This window comes from Chrysochloris asiatica, unplaced genomic scaffold, assembly GCF_000296735.1.
Source record: "Chrysochloris asiatica unplaced genomic scaffold, ChrAsi1.0 scaffold00021, whole genome shotgun sequence".
In the NCBI taxonomy this organism is placed as follows: domain Eukaryota; kingdom Metazoa; phylum Chordata; class Mammalia; order Afrosoricida; family Chrysochloridae; genus Chrysochloris; species Chrysochloris asiatica.
Genome location: NW_006408539.1, coordinates 7,724,873 through 7,743,973, shown reverse-complemented (window position 1 = coordinate 7,743,973; position 19,101 = coordinate 7,724,873). Strand labels below are relative to the sequence as shown.

The 19,101-nt window shown below is 39.6% G+C and overlaps 1 protein-coding gene across 9 annotated transcripts in view; it reads left to right on the top strand.

Moving 5' to 3' along the window:
• Positions 1–19,101, top strand: part of TCF4 (transcription factor 4) — a 450,711-nt gene that overhangs the window by 222,786 nt on the left and 208,824 nt on the right. For 8 of the 9 annotated variants that reach the window (XM_006837504.1, XM_006837502.1, XM_006837507.1 and 5 more), the window contains one exon: positions 17,524–17,588. In XM_006837504.1, coding sequence (XP_006837567.1) covers positions 17,524–17,588 — 65 coding nt within the window. Of the gene's footprint in view, positions 1–17,523; positions 17,589–18,882; positions 19,046–19,101 lie in introns of those variants that run through there. The other variant, XM_006837510.1, reaches the window with a different exon arrangement.

The following is a 19,101-nucleotide window of genomic DNA, read 5'->3' as shown; positions in this document are numbered from 1 at the left end:
ATCTGTGTCTTAACGATCTATCTATCTGTCTATCTGAAGCTACAAATCTTCTTTGAAACTCCATTTGATAAAAATGAGCTTGTCTATCTTAAACTTTACAGTTCAGTTCCTATAGTCATGAGACAAGGAAAGAAATTGCAGCCCTTCTTTAAAACTGGTTTCATAAAAGGGATTCGATTGAGAATTTGGGGAACAACATTTAAAATCCAATAAAAAAATAAAGTAGTTCAAAGTAAAGTCTGTAGCCAAACTCCTTAATTGTGATGCATTTGCTGAGTCCCCCTCTTCCATCGTTGGGCCTGCTCTGATGCCATATGGCCTACCATGGAACATTTAACTTGTCAGATATAATGGATTGTCCTGGAAGCTGATTTTTGCTTTGAGCACTCGGCTCCTTTCTTGCATTTCACTCTCAGCTCCAGGCTGCAGGATGAAGGATTGTGGTGGAAATGCAAAGAAGAGACACACAGTTGATTCCCCTTAAGAGAGTGACCTATATGCCACCAAATTTTACCCACGTAAAGAGGCATTATCCTCATCACTGGCCTTAGCAGGCTGCGTGTCAGAATCATTTAAATTTGCCTGGACTTAACAGATTGTGCAAACATTTCAGAATTGAGTGCTTAGGCATAATAAAACAGCGTCATTTTAGCTTATGCAGAAATGGTGTAGCCACATCAGCCAAAGGATCAGTATTATTTATCGTGACCTACACCTAATGTAAACCACCTGGTGTGTAGATGCTGTAAATCAAGTTCATCTCAAGTCTACTGAGAATGTTTAAAATGATCATGCGTTAGAGATGTTACGTGGCTTCACTGTTGTTTTTTGGTGAGTAGAAGGTGAGGTTGAACTGAGCATTTAAATGGATGGACACGTGGAAGTTAATTATTCTACTTTGCTTTCCATCTTGAAACTTGACATCTTCCTTATAGCCTAACCTATTTGAATCTAAAGATTGAGTACCCTGGGGATGATTTAAATTTTATCTATAGAAGCAAATACTCTCTATTATTTTATGTTGGTTTTAATTTTGTGCTGTCTTGATGTATCTTTTTTCATCCTTTTTGAATCGTTTGTGATATTGTTGATGAAATCACAAGTTTGGAAAGTGGTCGGAGGGATATTTGTGACATATTTAAAGGAAAACTCCTTAAAAGAACAGGCAGTGCCCTATCTGTACATACTATACTTACATGGCTGCATGGCTACTGTTCTGGTAATTTTACTGTAACCCCAAAACAAATAGAATACAGAGACATCGAACAGACAATGAACAACTAATTAAGCAAGTACAAACCAGTAGAAAATTATGTATCCCAATAAAGTGTTATGTATTTGTTTGCTGTAGGGTGGCAAAATGAGTTCATAGATTTGTATATGGCAATGGAAAAAAACATACTAAAAGAGACTTATTCATTGCAAAAGGTAATTTAATAAAATGTGTTTATGTATTAGAAATTTAGTATTTAATTTGCTTCTCTTACAAGCTCATGTAGTGTGGATAATTACTGATAACAATGTCTACAAACTGCAGTGGTTTTGAAAACTGACGTAAGCTCACCTGTATACAAAGAACTATTATTTCTTTTTAATGAACAGCTTTCCACAGAGCAGTTAAGTCCATGGTTTTTAATGAAGAAGTGTATTTATGCTTTGAAATATATGTTGTACTAATTCTAGGGTGAGTACATTAGTTTCAGTAATGGCACTGATATGGGTCCCCATCCCTATCCCTTAACAAATTTTGGTCAGGTCTTTAGTAGTAAATGAGTTTGGGAAGTACCTAGCCATGAACTGGCTCTCACTGGGGCAGGTGCGCCCTCTGCTGGTTGCTCCGATACTCAGTGTGTGTGTGTGTGTGTGTGTGTGTGTGTGTGTGAGTGTGTGTGTTGTTCTGTTTATTTTTAAGATTCTCTCTCCTTTTTTTTTGTAGAGTTTTTCTTTCCCCTTCATTATTACATCACTGACCACATATTTGTAATGATTATGGAGCTGTAGCTTAATACCGAGCCTGACCCTTACTTTGTTTTTCTTTAGAATTAAATGTACGTCTTATTGTTTGGTTGTTTTTGCCAAACAGTATCCTGATTGTCCAAATATATGTAAACTAGATAGCACTCTTGAGTTTGTAAGTGGTTGATTTCACATTAGCAGTAATCGTATTTTCGTTGCTTTCATAGCTCCTCCTGTCCGGATTACACTTGAGAATTTTTGTTTGACTAGATTGGAATGGGATTTAAAGGGATGAATGAATGAAAATGTGAACTAGGACCATCTGTGTGGCTACTGGATGTGGTAGGTCATTCTTAGCGGAGAACTGCCTACTAGCTGGACAGTTTTCACTTGCTTTGTCAAGTAAAACGATTGTGCACTTATATTTTAGTGTTCTAGAAAAGGCGTTTTTGGTTTCCTTGCAGACTAAATGATGAGCTCTCCGCACTTGCAGACATTGGGAATGATAGTTGGAGTGTCCTTTTTACTTGTGCTTTGTTTTGTTTGGGGCTTGCTGTTTATGGAGTGTCGGATGTTGAAGAAGTAAAACCATGGATGGTCTCTTTCTTTCCCAGTCCCAAAATTAAAATCTTACTAGAGAAGTTTGAAGGAGTACTCATTTCTGCCCCTGCATGCATAAACAGGATCCTTGACTCATGGTCATGCCCATGTAACCATCTTTGTTGAGAAAGTTCCATCCAGTGCTAGCAGTCTGTCTTACAAGTGAACTGAGCAACTCTGAAGTGAAATGACTTAATTGAGTCCATGTTGTAGTATTTGAGTGGACAGCGCAGTTTAGACCTTTACAGTTCTTTAGTATCACACTGCAGAGTTCCCTAAGATGGAAGCAAAAGCCATCCAGGTTCCTCAACTAGCTACTCAGAACATGATGGGATCGAAGAGCTGAGAGCTAGGCAAGGGCAGAATGGTCAGCTCAGTTTTCTCCAGTTGTTCCTCCTATACCTTTGGGTTTCATTGACCATAAGTTCTGTTGTGGATCTATCTCATGGTGGTGGTAGTGCCGTTGGGCTGATTTCAACTTGTAGTCATTTCACATGACAGTGGAACTGTTCCATAGGGTTTTCTAGGTTGCCACCTCAAGGAAGAAGGCCAGCAGGTCTTCCTGCCCTGAAGCCCTTAGGTGGGTTTTGAACTGCCAACCGTTTGGTTAGCAGCCAAGCGCTTAACCATTGTACCACCCTACTCACCGAAACCAAGCTCACTGCCATCAAGTTGACTTGACTCATTTCCCATGAAATCTGTTCTCGTGGCATCTCGCATGTGATCGCAGGCACAGGACTTTTCTGAGGTTACCTTCTGCTCACTAAGATTATATTAGGTGCCTTTTCTCTGTGCTTCTCTTCTTATCCCCACCATACCCCTTTTTAATGTATATGATTATGCCTTGTTGTTGTTATTAAGTGCCATAGAGTTGGTTCTGACTCATAGCAACCCTGTTTAGGGTTTCCAAGGAGTGGCTGGTGAGTTTGAACTTTCAACCTTACAGTTCAAAGCGACCTTGAGGTCGAGAGCTTACCCTACAATACCACAGCCTAGTATTTCCACCCAGTAAACTGTAAGGTCCATGAAAGTACTGACCCCAGCCTTAAGTACTTGGTCCACAGAAGACACCAACAGACACTCATTCCTGTGTCTCATGTTTCCCGCCCCCCAAAGCTTTTATTGTGAATTGAGTGAGTGCAGGTTTACAGGAAAGACCATCAGTTTTACATTCAGCAGATCATGGCAAAGATTACAATCTCTTCCATGCACCATCAGTTAACAGTATTTACCTCTGTTACCACTTATTTAAATGAACACATACCACATTGAAAATATACATTTGTTTAAATGTCCAAAGAGCATATTTTGTGAGCCAGCCTCCTGTCTGTAGGTACACTGCCTTTCTCAGTCTGTGGGCTTGTAATTCTCTGATACTCTGTCTCTTTATGCCATTGCCTCTGCCACCATCTTTGTTGTTGCTGCTTTTCTGGTTAGGATCCCTCACTCCTCTCATGCTCTTCCTTCTTGATGGTCTTAGGGTCCTCTGTTCTTGAAATGACAGATGAACTGCTCCCCTCTTTTAGTTACACCTCTTTTACATTTACAGTTGTGACAGTTGCCGTTAGTCCTAATAACAATTACTCATAACTGAATCGTAGAATCCTAGACCACTCATCACCAGCATGGCTCATGTTTTCTGAACTTCTTTCACAACTAGTCAGAAAAGGTTTTTGTCGTTTCACAATTGGTGTTTATAAGCATATCATGCCTCTTCTTCTCTTGCCTAGTTTGGGTCTGATGACATCATTCTTCTGACCACTCCTCTTCTTCCTCTTTTTTCTTTCTACTCACCCTTTGTCCGTCTGCCCGCTTCCTTCCTGTGCTCCCACCTTGTCTCTGTAGTCTCCTTGGTTCCATGGTGTTAGTGATTGTGGGAAACTTTTCCCAAACATCCTGATGTGGGCCTTTGGGGTTTGTGTAATTGTATCTGGGAACCATTTCCTTCCTGGAACAATAACTAATATCACAGGATAGTTGGACTCTGAGGAGTGTGGTCCTGTTCACCCAACACTCAGATTGAGTAGCCACCTTTCCTTAAAGTTGATCCTGGAGAGTAGGCGTCCCTCAGAAGCATCCTCCATTCATCGGAGTTCCCACTCCTCCTACGTGTCTATGTCTAAGGAGCTTTGAACTGTGTTTTGAATAATGAGCCATTTTCCTCAATTTCTCAGCCATGTAAATTCAGAGAATATAATCCATTGTTGATGTTTGTTGTTAAGTGCCAGAGAGGGGTTTCCAACTCATAGTGACCCTTTATAGGGTTTCCAAGGAGCGGCTGATAGGTTAACAGTCTAATGCTTATCCGTGTTTAGTATATATCTGTCTCTCTGTCTCTCTAGCTCTACACACATACACACACACACACACACACACATGTTTATATGTATGTATAATATGAGGAGTCTTCAAAAAGTTTGTGGGAAAGTGAAATTAAAATATACTGGAATTTTTCCATGAACTTTTAAAAGTGCACTAGTATGTGTGTTTGGATATAAATGACATTTGTATTACCTTTTCTGGGCTTAAAAATGTTATTTATAGATGATGAATTCCTAGTGTGGCACTGTAGGATCAGCACTGGACTGAAAATCACAAGATCATCAGTTCAAACCCACCAGCTGTTCTCCAGAAACTCTCTATAAGTCAGAACTGACTCGACAGTACTTAACAGCAACAACATATATATGTAAAATACACATATATACTCTACTTATCCCAAACCAGACCCAGTGCCATTGAGTTGATTCCGACTCATAGTGACCGCCGTAGGACGCGTTGGAACTGCTTCATAGGGTTTCCAAGGCTGTGATCTTTATGGCAAGGAGCTCTCATAGCTTAGTGGGTACAAGTTGGGCTGCTAACCTCAAGGTCAGCAGTTTGAAACTACCGGCCGTTCCGTGGGAGAAAGAGGAGGCTTTCTGTTGCCATAAAGATTTACAGCTTTGGAAACTCTATACAGGGTTGCTATGAGTGGGAAGCAGTTCCATGCTACAGCATCAGCAGCAGCAGCATTTTGGAAGCAGACTGCCACATCTTTCTCCATAGAGCAGCAGCTGGTGGGCTCAAACCATGGCCGTGGGTTAGCAGCCCAATGCTTAAAGTAAGGTACCACCAGCACTCCTTTTACTGTATAGAAATTCTCTAAGGATCCCCTCCCACTTCCTTCAGTTTTATGCAGCCTTGAGTATCATGATCAAATGTGGATAGTTTCTGTAAAATACGATTGTTAAATTCTTGTTAGTTGTCATCCCAACTTGAAAATGGAGGCCATTGGCTACATGCCCCAGTGATAAAATATGTCATTTTCCATGTAGACACTCTTCAATAACAAACCCAATATAAAACCTTTTCCTGTTTTTGGTTCCGCTGTTCCTTACTCGGAGTTTCAGCATTACCATCCTTAACTTTTACTATTTACTTAGAACATACAGTTTAGGATCAGCAAAGGATTTACCACTGAAGGTGATATTAATGGTGAAATGTGGCCTTTTTTTTTTTTTTTTCCTTGAATTAATCAATATTTTTCATAATATTTATGCTGCTCTGGTAGCGTAGAGTTGGGCTAACAGTTAGAACCTACCAGCCGCTCTTCAGGAGAAAGATGAGGCTTTGTGCGTCCATAAAGATTTACAGCATCAGGAACTATACAGGGTCGTTCAGACCCACCAATTGTTCTTTGAAATCCTATACAGGTTGGTGTGAGTCAGAACTGATTGGATGGCACTTAACAACAAAAATGTTTAGGAGAGCTGATTGTCCTATCCATCTCCCATGGAGCTGCTTGCTGATTGGGTTAGAACCAGAAACCATTTTGCTAGCAGCTAAGCATGTAACCGTGTGCTTACCAGGACTCATGAGCTCGCCAGTGCTTCTGACTCACAGAGTAACAACTTACACCTCCAGGACTCTCAGCACTTGGGATTCTGGTATTTATTAGTGAAAACTATTGGTGTGACATTGAGGGTTAATGCACTGGACTGCAAAGTCAGTTTGAACTACAGGTCGACGGTTCAAACTCACCAGCCGATTGTAGGAAATTCTGTATAGGGTAGCTATTGGTCAGAACTGACTTGATAGCACACACACACGCACACACACACACAAAATTGGTAATGAGAAATTAGTTTCGGTATTTTGAAGTATTTATCTATTTTGTTTTTTATATTTATGAATTTAAAAGTAATTTATCTAACTATCTACCTACTTAATTCAAGGAGCTCTGGTAGCATAGTGGTTACGAATCAGGCTGCAAACCACAAGGTCAGCAGTTTGAAACTACCAGTTGCTCCACAGGAGAAAGATGAGGCTTTCTGCTTCCGTAAAGATTTACAGCCTCGGAAACCCTGTACAGAGTCTCTATGAGTTGAAACCGACTCCACAGCACATAACCACCACCACCTACTTTACCCTTCTCTAGAACAATTGGTCTAAATTAGTGGAGACGACAAATTTAAAGGCCTAGCACACTGCTAGAAATAAAAATTTTCACCAACCTATAGAATGCAATTGTGTTAGAGGACCTTGGAGATCAGCAAGTGTTTAGCTTTTTAAAAATTTAGTCCAATAAATTGGATTAAATAGTAATCTGGGATTGCTTTTATTCCCCACAAATTTACCAGGTTTATTGGAACACACCATCTGATGTAGTTTGGAAAAGCTGTGGCTGTCACTTAAATTGGTTCTTCTTCTCCCTGGCTTATCAGAATAGCCTGTGGACTGTTATGGAAAATAAAAAATGGGGACTGCTAGACCCCACTCCGCTGAATTCCCATACGCTGAGGTTAAACACAGGTGTATGTTTTTAGGAAAGGATTTCCAGATGGCTCTCATGATCCACTACAGTTTGTTAAGCGTAGAATTAAACCTCCTTGGTGGTGTTAATGCTGTCTAGTAGGATCCCACTCATAGTGATCCTGGGTAGGGTTTTCGAGGAGTGGCTGGTGGGTTTGAACTGGAAACCTTGGGATTAACAGTCTAATGCTTATCCTATAGTGCCACATCTAGGACTTGTTAAGTTCTGTTCAATCAGTTCAGCTCGTAGTGATTCTGAATAGGGTTTCAGATGAGTGACTGGTGGGTTTGAACCACTGATCTTATGGTTAGCAGCTGAGTTCTTATTCTACAGCAATAAAACCAGGACTTAATGTTGTTGAGTACTGTCACGTCAATTTTGACTTCTAGAGACCCTGTGTAGGGTTTCTGAGGAGACGCTGGTGTGTTTGACCTTGTGGTTAGCAGTCTAGTGTTAACCCTAAGCACCACACCAGGACTTCGGAGATGACTTTTCCCTATGCACATCCTGTGTCCTCTCAGTCACTGATAGTTATTTTATTTCTGCTTGCTTTAATATCTTTGGTATGTATTTCAAAATGACCTTTTATTTTGTTTGCATTTTTGCATGAAAACCCATTATTATCTTTCAAATAAAAAAATAAGCTCTCAAATGCATACACGTTCCCTCAGAGGCCACGCAGGTCCATAACTACCTTTGCTCTACCCTGCCATCAGCGACACGAACGGCAATAAAAATCTAAAACAGGGTAGGCAGTCTTATTAAGATATTATTCACATAGAGCCAGTGGTAAGTTCCTCATTAGAAGTGGAGTAATTTCGGGGTTGCCCTTAGTCCTTCAGGTCTCTAGGGGACCCTTGTACAAATTGCTGATTCAGAAAATCATTAATCTGGTGGCTCAAGTGGTACTTTAGTGGCCTTAAAGAGTTATTTGACACACCTCCCCAAACAGCGAAGTTATTCCCATGATTATGTTGATTAATTACACACTCTGTAGAATTAGTGTTATTTTCAATGAAAGATTCTCCTGCGTTTGGAAAATAAAGCATAAAACTCGCGTATCTTGATAATGCATGCACTCTTAGGCATGACACCTGGCAGACGGAGTCTTTTGACTGTTGCTGTCTAGGACGTGTGATGTAATCTAAGGCAGTGTTTTTATTCTGCACTGAGAATATTATTTTTGACGGACCCAGAGAATGTTCTCCCATATTTCTCAATTTTAACATTTCATTCATCAGAGGACTTGCAAATTCCTCTTCCTCTTACTATGAATTGAGTTTAAATTGTTTTTTGGTGGGGTTGTGAGCAAGTGCAATAAGACTTGCTACCATAATGTCTAGGTAAACCCCCCTCCCCTCAAAAGGAGATGCCATTTTGTAGTAAAGGGCTCTGACATGGGAATTAGGTTCTAGCTTTGTTTTTTGATATCCATAGAACTTTTTATATTTGTATTAAATCAGTGCCCTTTCTGTCTTTGAGTGACCTCCTCTAGAAAAAGTGGGATTAGTGACAAGTCCTGGTGTGGTGCTGTGGGTAAATGGGCCACACTGCTAAGCCCTTTGAACTGCAAGGTCGGCGGTTCAAGCTCACCAGCTACTCCTCGGAAACCCTATATAACTTAACAACAATGAGTTCTTGGACTTCTGGTGTGGTGCTGCTGGTTAACGTGCTTAGCTGCAAAGTCAGTTTGGCCATAGAGGCTGGCGGTTCAAACTCACCAACTGCTCCTCGGAAACCCTGTACAGGGTCACTATGAGTCGGATCCTGACTCTATGACACTTAGTAACAGTTAGTTAGTAATGAGTTCTTTGTGTGTTGCCTTAAGGAATGCAAATAAATTACTTTGTCTTCTTTAAAATGTGTTGCAAATGTAAGAGCTTTCAGAAGAATTGGGCCAAAGTCCCCCAGAGTACAGACTTTGGGTGACGCGTCAAGATGTTCAGGATAGCTGGGATTTGCGTCCACTTCCTGTTTGGAGGGCAGCACAGTACTTAGACGAGATGAGAGAACCAGTGATGAAACGCCGACCCTTTTAACTTCCCAGCAGGATCAGAGGTATAGACCATTACTGCAAAAGCAATGATGATGCTGGCTACCATGGCCACTAACTCCTCAGAAAAGGGGTCACATGAGAAGGTTCTAGATAGAGTGGGAGGGAAGTGTAGAAAAAATCTGAAAATCATAAGAAAAGATTCTGTTTACTGGTGGGATAGAGACTGGAGGCACCCCCAACACTTTGGTCCTAACTCACCTTCCATGTTTGACAATAGCTCACCCCGGTGGCTGAACAGTTGTTGTTGTTGTTACAGTGCAGTCAGGTCGGTTCTGACTCATAGTGATCCTGAACAGAGTTTCCCAGGCTGTACATCTTTATGGGAGCAGAATGCCTTATCTTTCTTCTGCGCATAGCAGCTGGTAGTTTCGAACTGCTGACCTTGCGGTTCACAGCCCGATTTGTAACCACTACGCTACCAGAGCCAAACAGTAGACAGGTCTTTAAGGAAACAGTTAACACTAGGGAGGAACGATAGCACAACGTTTAGCCCAGGACAAAGTTCAGTAGAAAAGTTTAGCAAAGAAGGAGGAATGGGAAGAAAACAGGCAGGGAGTGATGTTGCTTTGGTTGGATTGCGATCAGTGATATGAAACAAAATAGGTATAACTTTTTTAATGGGAAACGGACCTGCTCTGTAAACCTTCACTCAAGTCACAATAAAAAGTCAAGAATGAATAAATACAAAATTGCAACCAAAAAATGAAAAGACAAAGAAAGTATAATGCCAGTCTTTTTTTTTTTTTTTTTTAAAGGCTAATGTTCTATTTTCTATCAGCTATCTGTGTGGTCCCCTCTGCCCCATTTTCTATTTGTAATTTTTGGAGGGGAGGAAGAAGATATTTTAGGTTGTAGAATGTCAAATTCATTTGCTAGAGTTCATTGACTTATAATTCTTCTAGCATAGAATTTATTTTAAATTCGGATTTTGTAATGCCTGTGGCTGAAGCAAAGAGTTGTCCTGGAACAGAGAACTAGTGTTTTTTTTCCTCTAAATTTTAGTAATAGTAAGAACAATGTCAACCTCAGCTTTCTTGCACATGTGACTCCCACCTCCAAACTGGGCTTAGGAAGAGTTAATGTTGAAAAAGTATACCTGCATGATCACAGATTTTCATGAGAAGTCTGACCCAATGGGAAACATTATCCAATAAATAGCTAAAATATGTTTTTTAGATTGATTTGGATGAAGTATCATTTCATTTTGAACCTAGATGATTGATTTGGTAGAAAATTACACGTATATTAACCCAATGCCTTCTTGGTGTCAAGTAATTTCCTTTTTAATAATAGTAGGTCCAAAAGTTCCTCGTCACTTATATTAACAGACAAAAGAGGCATGCTCAGCTATATTTAGGAAATAATGGATTTAACCAAATTAAATGAATGGCCTCATATAGGACTTCTCAGCATTTACCATGCAAAGATTCCATGTAAATTTCCTGAGGTGGGTTGGGGTCAGTGGAGAGCTAGATGACTTCTGGCGTTTCCTGATGTTTTTTCTTAGTCTTCCTTTTTTTTTTTTTTTGGAGACTGTTTTGGGGCTGCGGTTCCACAGAAGACAGGAGAGGTATGCTGTGTTCACCAATACATAGTTACATTTTTATGTTCACTTTTCTCTTTGCATTTTTAATAGTCAACATTCTTCAGGTAGGGAAGATGTCAAAATGCAATTTCCTATCATGTTTTTGTTAATTAGGTTGCTTTGCGTTAAGGTGGAGATGGTTTCAGTTTATTGTTAAGACGTCACAGGTTCCATGTATATCATCTGCAAAGCTATAAAGCACCTAGAGACCTTTTAGGAAGAAAACACCATGTAAATGTAAATTATCACCACCTATAAGACACTTTCATTAATTTCATATCAAATTCATGAGTGTTTTGAGCTCTGGGATTTGAGAGTCTTCAGTACTGGCCTCCAGTTTACTTGTAGATTTTTTTTTTTTTTTTTTGCCCCAGAATTTATATGTCAGTGGTGTAGTATAGGATTATAAGTGTACGCATAGCATAGGGCTACGTGAGCCTTTGGACTCCTATTGTCAGAGTTTGAATCCTGGATGATCGATCACGTGGGTCCCCTGTGACCTGGGGTAGTTTTCTGTGTCTCAGTGTCTACATCTATAACATGGTGCCCGTATTGCCTGCCACACAGGGCTGATGTGCAGACTGAATAAATCTATCTACACGAAGCCCTTCAAATAGTGGTTAATACACTATAAGAATGCAGTTTTTCTTTCTTGGGCAAAGGAAAAAAAGGCAAGCATGGAGAAGATGAAAGGAATATAAAGAACAACCTCATGTGTATTTTCAGAACCATTAAAATTCCAGCCATTGTTTAATTAAATAGTCCTTTCAATACTCCTCCTCTGTAAACAACAACAAAAATGAATAGAGTAACCAGGGATGGAATGTGGTGGGGCAGAGGACAGAGATTTATTCTGAGTCAAATGTGTTTATGGTGAGTTTTCTTGTCTGATGCTAGGGAACAAAAGACTTTTACTCTTCAGTTGCCAGAATGAGGATTAATAGAGAAATAGCCTTGCTTGGTATTGTCCTGCAGTGTCGGGTAATTTTTTATGGAGGTTGTTCACAGGTTGATGGATTCCACCCTACAGGTGTATCTATGTCAGTGGTGGGTGAAATGCCTACTAATTAGATGTCATTTTTTAAAATGGCCCTTTACAAAGTGGCTGGCTTACAAGTTTTCAAGAAGAAGTTTAGTTTCAGAGCAAGGCAGGGAAGATAGAATGCCCACTGAATAGTTTTCATCTTGTCTAGATGGGTCTGGTGAAAGGAGATGGTGATAGGATTCTTTTGATTCAGTAGTGAGTAATTTTTATCATGACTAATTATGTTTGTCACAACTGTAAAGGTAAAAGATATGTAACAAAAAGGGGGGAGTAGTTAATTTTACATTCCAGGAACAGAGGACTAGGACCATCAAGAGGGAAGAGCATGAACAGAACATGGGATTCTAACGAGAAAAACAGCGACACCAGATATGGAGGCCGAAGTGATGACTTGGAGAGAGAGAGCAGCTGAGGACTCTAGACTCATGGAAAATGAAAGGCTGTGTGCTTGTGGTCAGGAGGCAGGCATGTAGGATGTGCCCTTTGGATGTTTAAATGATTATATATTCCTGAGTGTTTTTGTATACATCAAAAAAAAAAAAAAAATAGAGGAAATAGAAACAAATACTGTTGAATGATGATGCACGCAGAGGGCAGTAATCATTGCAATGAAACAAAATAAGATAGATGGAGTACAAAACTGATAAACTGATGGTTCTCCCATGTAAACTATCACTCAATTCACAGTAAAAGCTCTTTTTTTTTTTTCAAGCGGCTTTTTTGGTGAACAAACAGAATCTTTCATGAACAAGACCAAATCATGACCCTATCATTTGCTATCTTATTGGTCAAGTACCAAGGGGATCATCGAACCCACAGTGCATCTCTGGAAATCTTAGTATTGAGAAGTTCCATGTGGCTTGGAATGGCTATGAGATTCAGGTGAACCAATATATCAAAGGTGATACTTCCTGGTATAACTGAACAATGTTTTCCTTCATGTGGTATTTTCATTCTCATTGTGTCAGTCTTCTTGGCATTCATTATAACAGGATACCATGGATAAATTGAAAGAAACATTACAAGTCAAATGGCCAATAATATAAGAATATAGAAATAGTATTTTTAGAATGCTGTAGACATTTGCTTTTCACACTGCGCCCAGTAAAAAGTAGTGTTTCCTTACCCTTCTTGGGACATCAAGGGACAGGATTATTGACTAGATAAAAATGACTAGTCTTTAAACAAATAATAAGTAGCCTATATCTCTGCTGAGATTAGTTTCTCAAGGGCCCCAGAAGGAGCAAGTGGGCCCTCTATTGACTGTCAATTGGCACCATTTCGAGTCATGAGATTGCTGAAATGCAGGGTTTAACAGCTGATGGGTTCAATTTAGATGGAACACATGTTGACTTTCTGGGTTGTTTGTTCCCCGTAGAGGCTGACTTGTTCTAAAGAAGGGGCTGTGGGTTGATCTCCTTTGTGTTTTAGAAGGATTGATTGACGGATGTTGTGCCTGCTCATTTACAGCATTTTTCTTGTTCAATTTAAAAAATTGTGACATCGTATTACATGTTCCTTGTATACATCATTTTTGCAGAAGAAACTTGTTTAGCCAATATGTCGACTTAGTTTATGAAATCCTCTCTGTAGCTTTCACTCAGCCTTCAGTGTACTCCATTAGGTCAGATCATTTGTTTCATGCTTGGCAAATCGTTACCAGCAGCAAAATTTGACATGTGGTCTTTTTAGGTATAAAAATGAATCAAATGCCTGACATGATTTGTTTCTGGTATCTATATATTTCAGAATCCCTTTCCCCTCCCCCCTTTATGGTCAGACGACAAATGTTACTAATGGGGACTTTTAGTTTTTAAAATATGGACAACAGTACTCTATGCAGTAAAAGACTTGAACGATTAATGCTACCCTTATGCCTCTTTTGAGTAGTTTTAGCCATGGGACTTGGCACTGCCACTATTGTCTTTGTGCCAAAAAATATCCGCAGCGGCTGCCGCATTCTCGTACTAGAGGGTTGTCTCAAAAAATCCGCAGTGAACGCGCCGGGTGTGTTCAACATTGCTATCTCTTTTAAATATTGGGAAAATAGAATCCTGAGTTCTTTCAAAGCTCCGTTGTGGTAGTGAGGGTGCGGAGAAGGTGGGTGAAGAATGGAGAAAGGGGTGCTGGAAGCTGCCCATACCAGTCAGTTGGTCGAAGTGACAAAAATCCATTCCTAACATCAAGTGAACGCAGATATTTAGGGGCTTTTGTGTTCATGAGCACAGATAGTTACTTAAAGATCCTACTCAAATACGTTATCAGTGCTCTTGAAAATTTTATTATCTGAAACAAATGTTCCAGTGCATTTTAAGCAGAAAATCAACATCAAGACCATGGCTAATTTTTAATGGGCAATTGACACAAAAAGATTTTTCAACCTCCTAGAAATTGAGGTATCATTTTAAAATGGCTGCTTTCTGATCACTTAAAAAAATTTTAAATGATGTTAATGGATATGTTATATTTTTGATGGTTCTTGGACTTTATCCATAATTCCTGCATTATTTTGTTCTCAAACAGGGGTGTAGGCTCTGAGGGTAAATTCATAGTTGAATTTGAGAACAAAAAGATACAATAAAGTTAAAGGCTTATACTATCAGAATGAAATGTGTTCACTCATGAGCTCTGGAGCAATCTATTTGATGGTAAAAGTGGATGCTAGAGATGAAATCTTTACAAGGAGCATAATCCTACAAAAAAAAAAAAAAAAGGTCCACCTCCCAGCCTCCTGCTGGCTGCGCTGCCTCTGTGGTACCTCGCAGACTTCGACAGAGTCCTGGACCAGTGCCCACTGGTGTCATGGAAACACTCAAATTACTGAGAATGATTCATGTCTATGCTGGTCTCTTATCCTCCCCCACACAAACAGGAGTAGATTTTTAACCCTGACAACTTGTAATTTGCAGTGGGTTTATTTTTGTATCTGGATAAATATTTTTTAACAACCAAAATTAAGATTAAGCAGTCTGTATCTGATCTGATAGTAAAGCATGCTGGGCCCATGTAGCCAAGAGTCCTTCGGAGACTGCGCATTCACCCTGGCTTTCCTGATCTTATTTTCCTTTTCTTTCCCCCTCTTCCTAACAGCTCTCTCTTTCTGCCCTATTCTCCTTCTTTCTTTCTTTCTCTCCTTTCTTTTCTCTTCCATCTTATTTTCTCTCTTTGTCTCTATTAGACCCTTACTATTTGCACCGACCTTCTAGCTTTAAAAGAATGAAAGGAATTAGACTAAACTGTGTACATGAAGTGAGAGACATTCTGCTAAACTAATCCATGTCTTCAATTCACTGTGCTGGATTTGAGTTGTAAAATGATACAAGATGGTGATGTTCTATAGGGGATGTCTTCATTTTCATTAACTCCATCGACACAATAATATAGATGGCCTGCCTTCCTCAAACTGTGTTTTACGGTTCAACTTTTAGCCATAATCAAAGTAAGACACTAGATGTTCAATATCCTTGGAAGTGTGAGCCCATTATACGTTATGATCTATTTATTTATCTTTCTGTCTATCTGCCTGTCTATCTACTTGCCTGTGTAGCTGTTATACAGGTGAATAGTATGTCAAAGTGAATTTTATAGCCATTGTTTTGAAGCTAATGCAAGAGCTAGAAAATTGGCTTGCTGTCTCGATAACTCCTAAAGGTCAAGTCTTTTCTGTTAGTAATATGTGAAATGAAGGTAAAGGATCTAAGTAGCTTGTATTGTACTTACACAAAAGAATGAATGTCTCACTAGGAACATGGACACTTCTAATAGAGGTAAATGTGTATTTATTTCAACAGAACATCCAAATGCAGTGTAAGTTGTTCTCGTAAGTCTTTCAAGAATGGCAGTTTGTGAAATGATGTCCTGTGTTAATTGAATTGAAATTGATAATGGGTGTTAATGGTACACTTTGCACTGAACACTGTGGAGTCCTGGTGTGGCGCTGTGGGCTAATGTGTCAGACTGCAAAGTTGGTTTGAACTATAAGGTCGGTGGTTCAAGTTCACCAGTCACTTCTTGGAAACCCAATACAGGGTCGCTATGGGTCGGAACCAACTCGATGGCACTTAACAACAACAACTGAACACTGTATGAGAAAGTGGGGTAAGGGGAAGGGGGTTTTCCCAAGTTTCAGACTCATTGGAATCAGGAGAAGCATTAATACTGGGAGAGACAAGGTTAATTTAAAAACTGAAGTTTGATTTTCCTAGAAAATCACCTTCTATTTGATATCTACAGTGACTTAGATACAAGATGCACTTTTGACTAGTTTTTAGATGGATTAAAGATTCATTCTCTGTGTCACGTTAGAAAGACACACTCTACTAACATTGTCGTTGAATTAAATGATGAAAAACAACTACTTTTATTTAGCATTGGTGTTCTGTTGATTTGAGAGAGAGAAACTTGGGGTTGCTGTATACTTCAGAAGGTGTCATTTAGCCCCTCCAAATACTAGTTTTTTTCCTCAGATGAAAAAAGAATAGCGTTCTGAGGGTAACGTGCCTTGTACATTCTTCCAGGAAGGAGATTCCTTCAGTCTCAGGGGTGAGGTCCCTGTTCTGGCCACTGACGGCCTCAAGAACCCAGCCACGTGCTGAGCGCTACTGTCTAGATCTTGTGAAAGTTAACACCCATTATCAGTTTACCTTCTCTGCTGATTATTAAGGCAAGACATACTTCTAAAAAGAACAAATGAGCAGGCTTCATTTTATCCTTGAATGTGGCCAAATGGCCCCTATATGTCTCTGTAAAAGCCATTTCTGGATAAAAGTCAGGTTATTAGAACTTGAAGAAGACACCCACAGCTCATGGGTCCATGTGCTGCTGAGTCTACTGGTAAAATGTAAACTTGGGCTCAGAGCGGGCAGTTTTTCAGAAAACAACAACAACAACAACAACAAAAAGCCTCTTCCCAAATGTGAATTCCATCATCGTCTTGGTCACCATGGAGTTTACTCCTGAGAAAGGAGAGTTTAAAAAAAGAAAGAAAGAGAGACTCAGAATTTTGAATCGTTTCTTTGCTAAATTCACCATCTGGAGCGCCTGTGATTGATTAGCTTTGGCCTCACCATTAAGTGTCAATAGAATCAATGGGAATTACCAGGCTAGGGTCATTACATAGATAATTTGCCTGCTGTGTAAATAAAAATGAAATTGTTTAAATTTTGAGAGAGAAAAAGAAAGTGAAAATAAGGCATGACAGTTTGTTTGCTAAGAAAGTGGAGGCCATTGGAATGACAGTTTCTGGAAGTGTGGAACAGTTTGGCTAAGAATAGGAATGAAGGATCTTTTTTTCCAGTTTCTCCTAGCCAGAGCGAGGAAGCGTTCTCCCTGCTCTTGATTGCATACATTGCTGGTAGTGCCTACTTTACGTATGTAAACATCGGGATGAGAAGTAGATGTCTGTTACCTGGAGGAAAAATTTTTTTTTTTTCCAAGGACAAGCACCATTTACACATATTTTTTGTTGTTGTTGTTTCTCTTGGCAGGTAAAACAGAAAGGGGCTCATACTCATCATATGGGAGAGAATCAAACTTACAAGGTTGCCACCAGGTAAGTGACACTTTCTATGGTGGAAGGGGTGAGAGAATTAACCTGCTAAATCAGTTTGTTTTGCAAATTACATTAAGCATTTGAAACTCTGGATGCAGGATGAACAGACTGTCTGCCTGAGAGGATTGCTTTTAAAAAAGTAATGAAATAACACAGAGCTTTGAACTAATAAACACCTCATTTTCTGAGACCTGCCTTCTCTGAACTAAATTCGGTGGCTTGTGTTGATTTTTTTTTGTGTGAAATCTATCAGCGGGTACCACTGTTGCTGTTTGCAAATGGGCGATGTCAGTTAAAGTGGTTCTAGCCAAAGACTTTATTTGCAATTAAGAAGTGAAGAATTCCTTACACTGGAAAAATGTATCGGGAAGCCATGTGTCAGACACCCTGGGTTTGGGTGGCTAGTGCCCTAAATTATAGTTTTCATAGAGGCTGTATGATGTTGTGTGAAAACAGGGTTGTATTGAGGGATAAAAATGTCTGTGAAAATATGATTTGTTGTCCCTTTTTGTTTCTGAATTGTTTTTGGCTGGAAGTCAAGGCCAGCAGGCTAACAGCAAAGCCGTCTCAAGGGAAGCATGCACGAGCTAGAAAAATAAGAGTACTTTAATTAAATAATAAAATGCCAGTGTAATACAAAGGTGTAGCATGTGTGTGTTTGTGTCTCTGTGCACTCTACATTTGCGTACTTTTAACCCTCCAGAGAGCGCCCGGTTCTAAAAATACTACCAATGGCCTAAAGTGTAAGCTTTGTTCCAAGAGAAGGGAGTTTTTATGGAGGTTTCTTTTAACTTCAGTGTCGGTATTAATCATATATTTATTTTAAAAGGAAAAAAAAATGTTTAGACTTTTCTTGTTGTAAGTGCATTGCTTTCTGACTTTGGTAAATTCCTGACACAATTATTTAATAACCCTCTTTAAAATTCAACAACCCTCTTTAATATTCAAGACTTTTCTGCTCTCATTATTCACCCGAACAGAATGTAAGTTCTCTTTGGAAAAGGGGATGCTTGCTTTCTTGAACCCTCGCACCCTCCCATTTTCTTTAATGATATGGGATAAAACAACAACAAAACTCATTGTGACTCTTTAAACAACTTGTTTACTATCTCCCTGCTGCATGGAAGCAAACATGAGTTTCAGTAATTAAATAGAACCTGGGAAGAAAGGTTTTTGTTACGTGTCAGTGATATTTATGTCACTGAAGGTGGGATTCTGGTTGAGACTTTTTTTTTCTCCTGTGTATATTTGCATTTTTGAAGTTGGCTCCTTTGATGGAGCCACTGATTCAGTCATATTTGGCATCTAAAAGATTTGTTGCGATGAGGTGAACAGTGGCTTGGTGGAGAACTGCTGCTGACAGGCCGGGGGACGTAGTTGATGGCAGTTTGTTTGGAAAGAATTCTGCAGGAAAGAAACTGACAGCCATTGCATTGCAGCGGAAACATCTTTGGAATGTGAGTACAAATGTTCGGGGCAGATAGCTGGGGCGAGGAGCCTCGGAGTGCTGTGT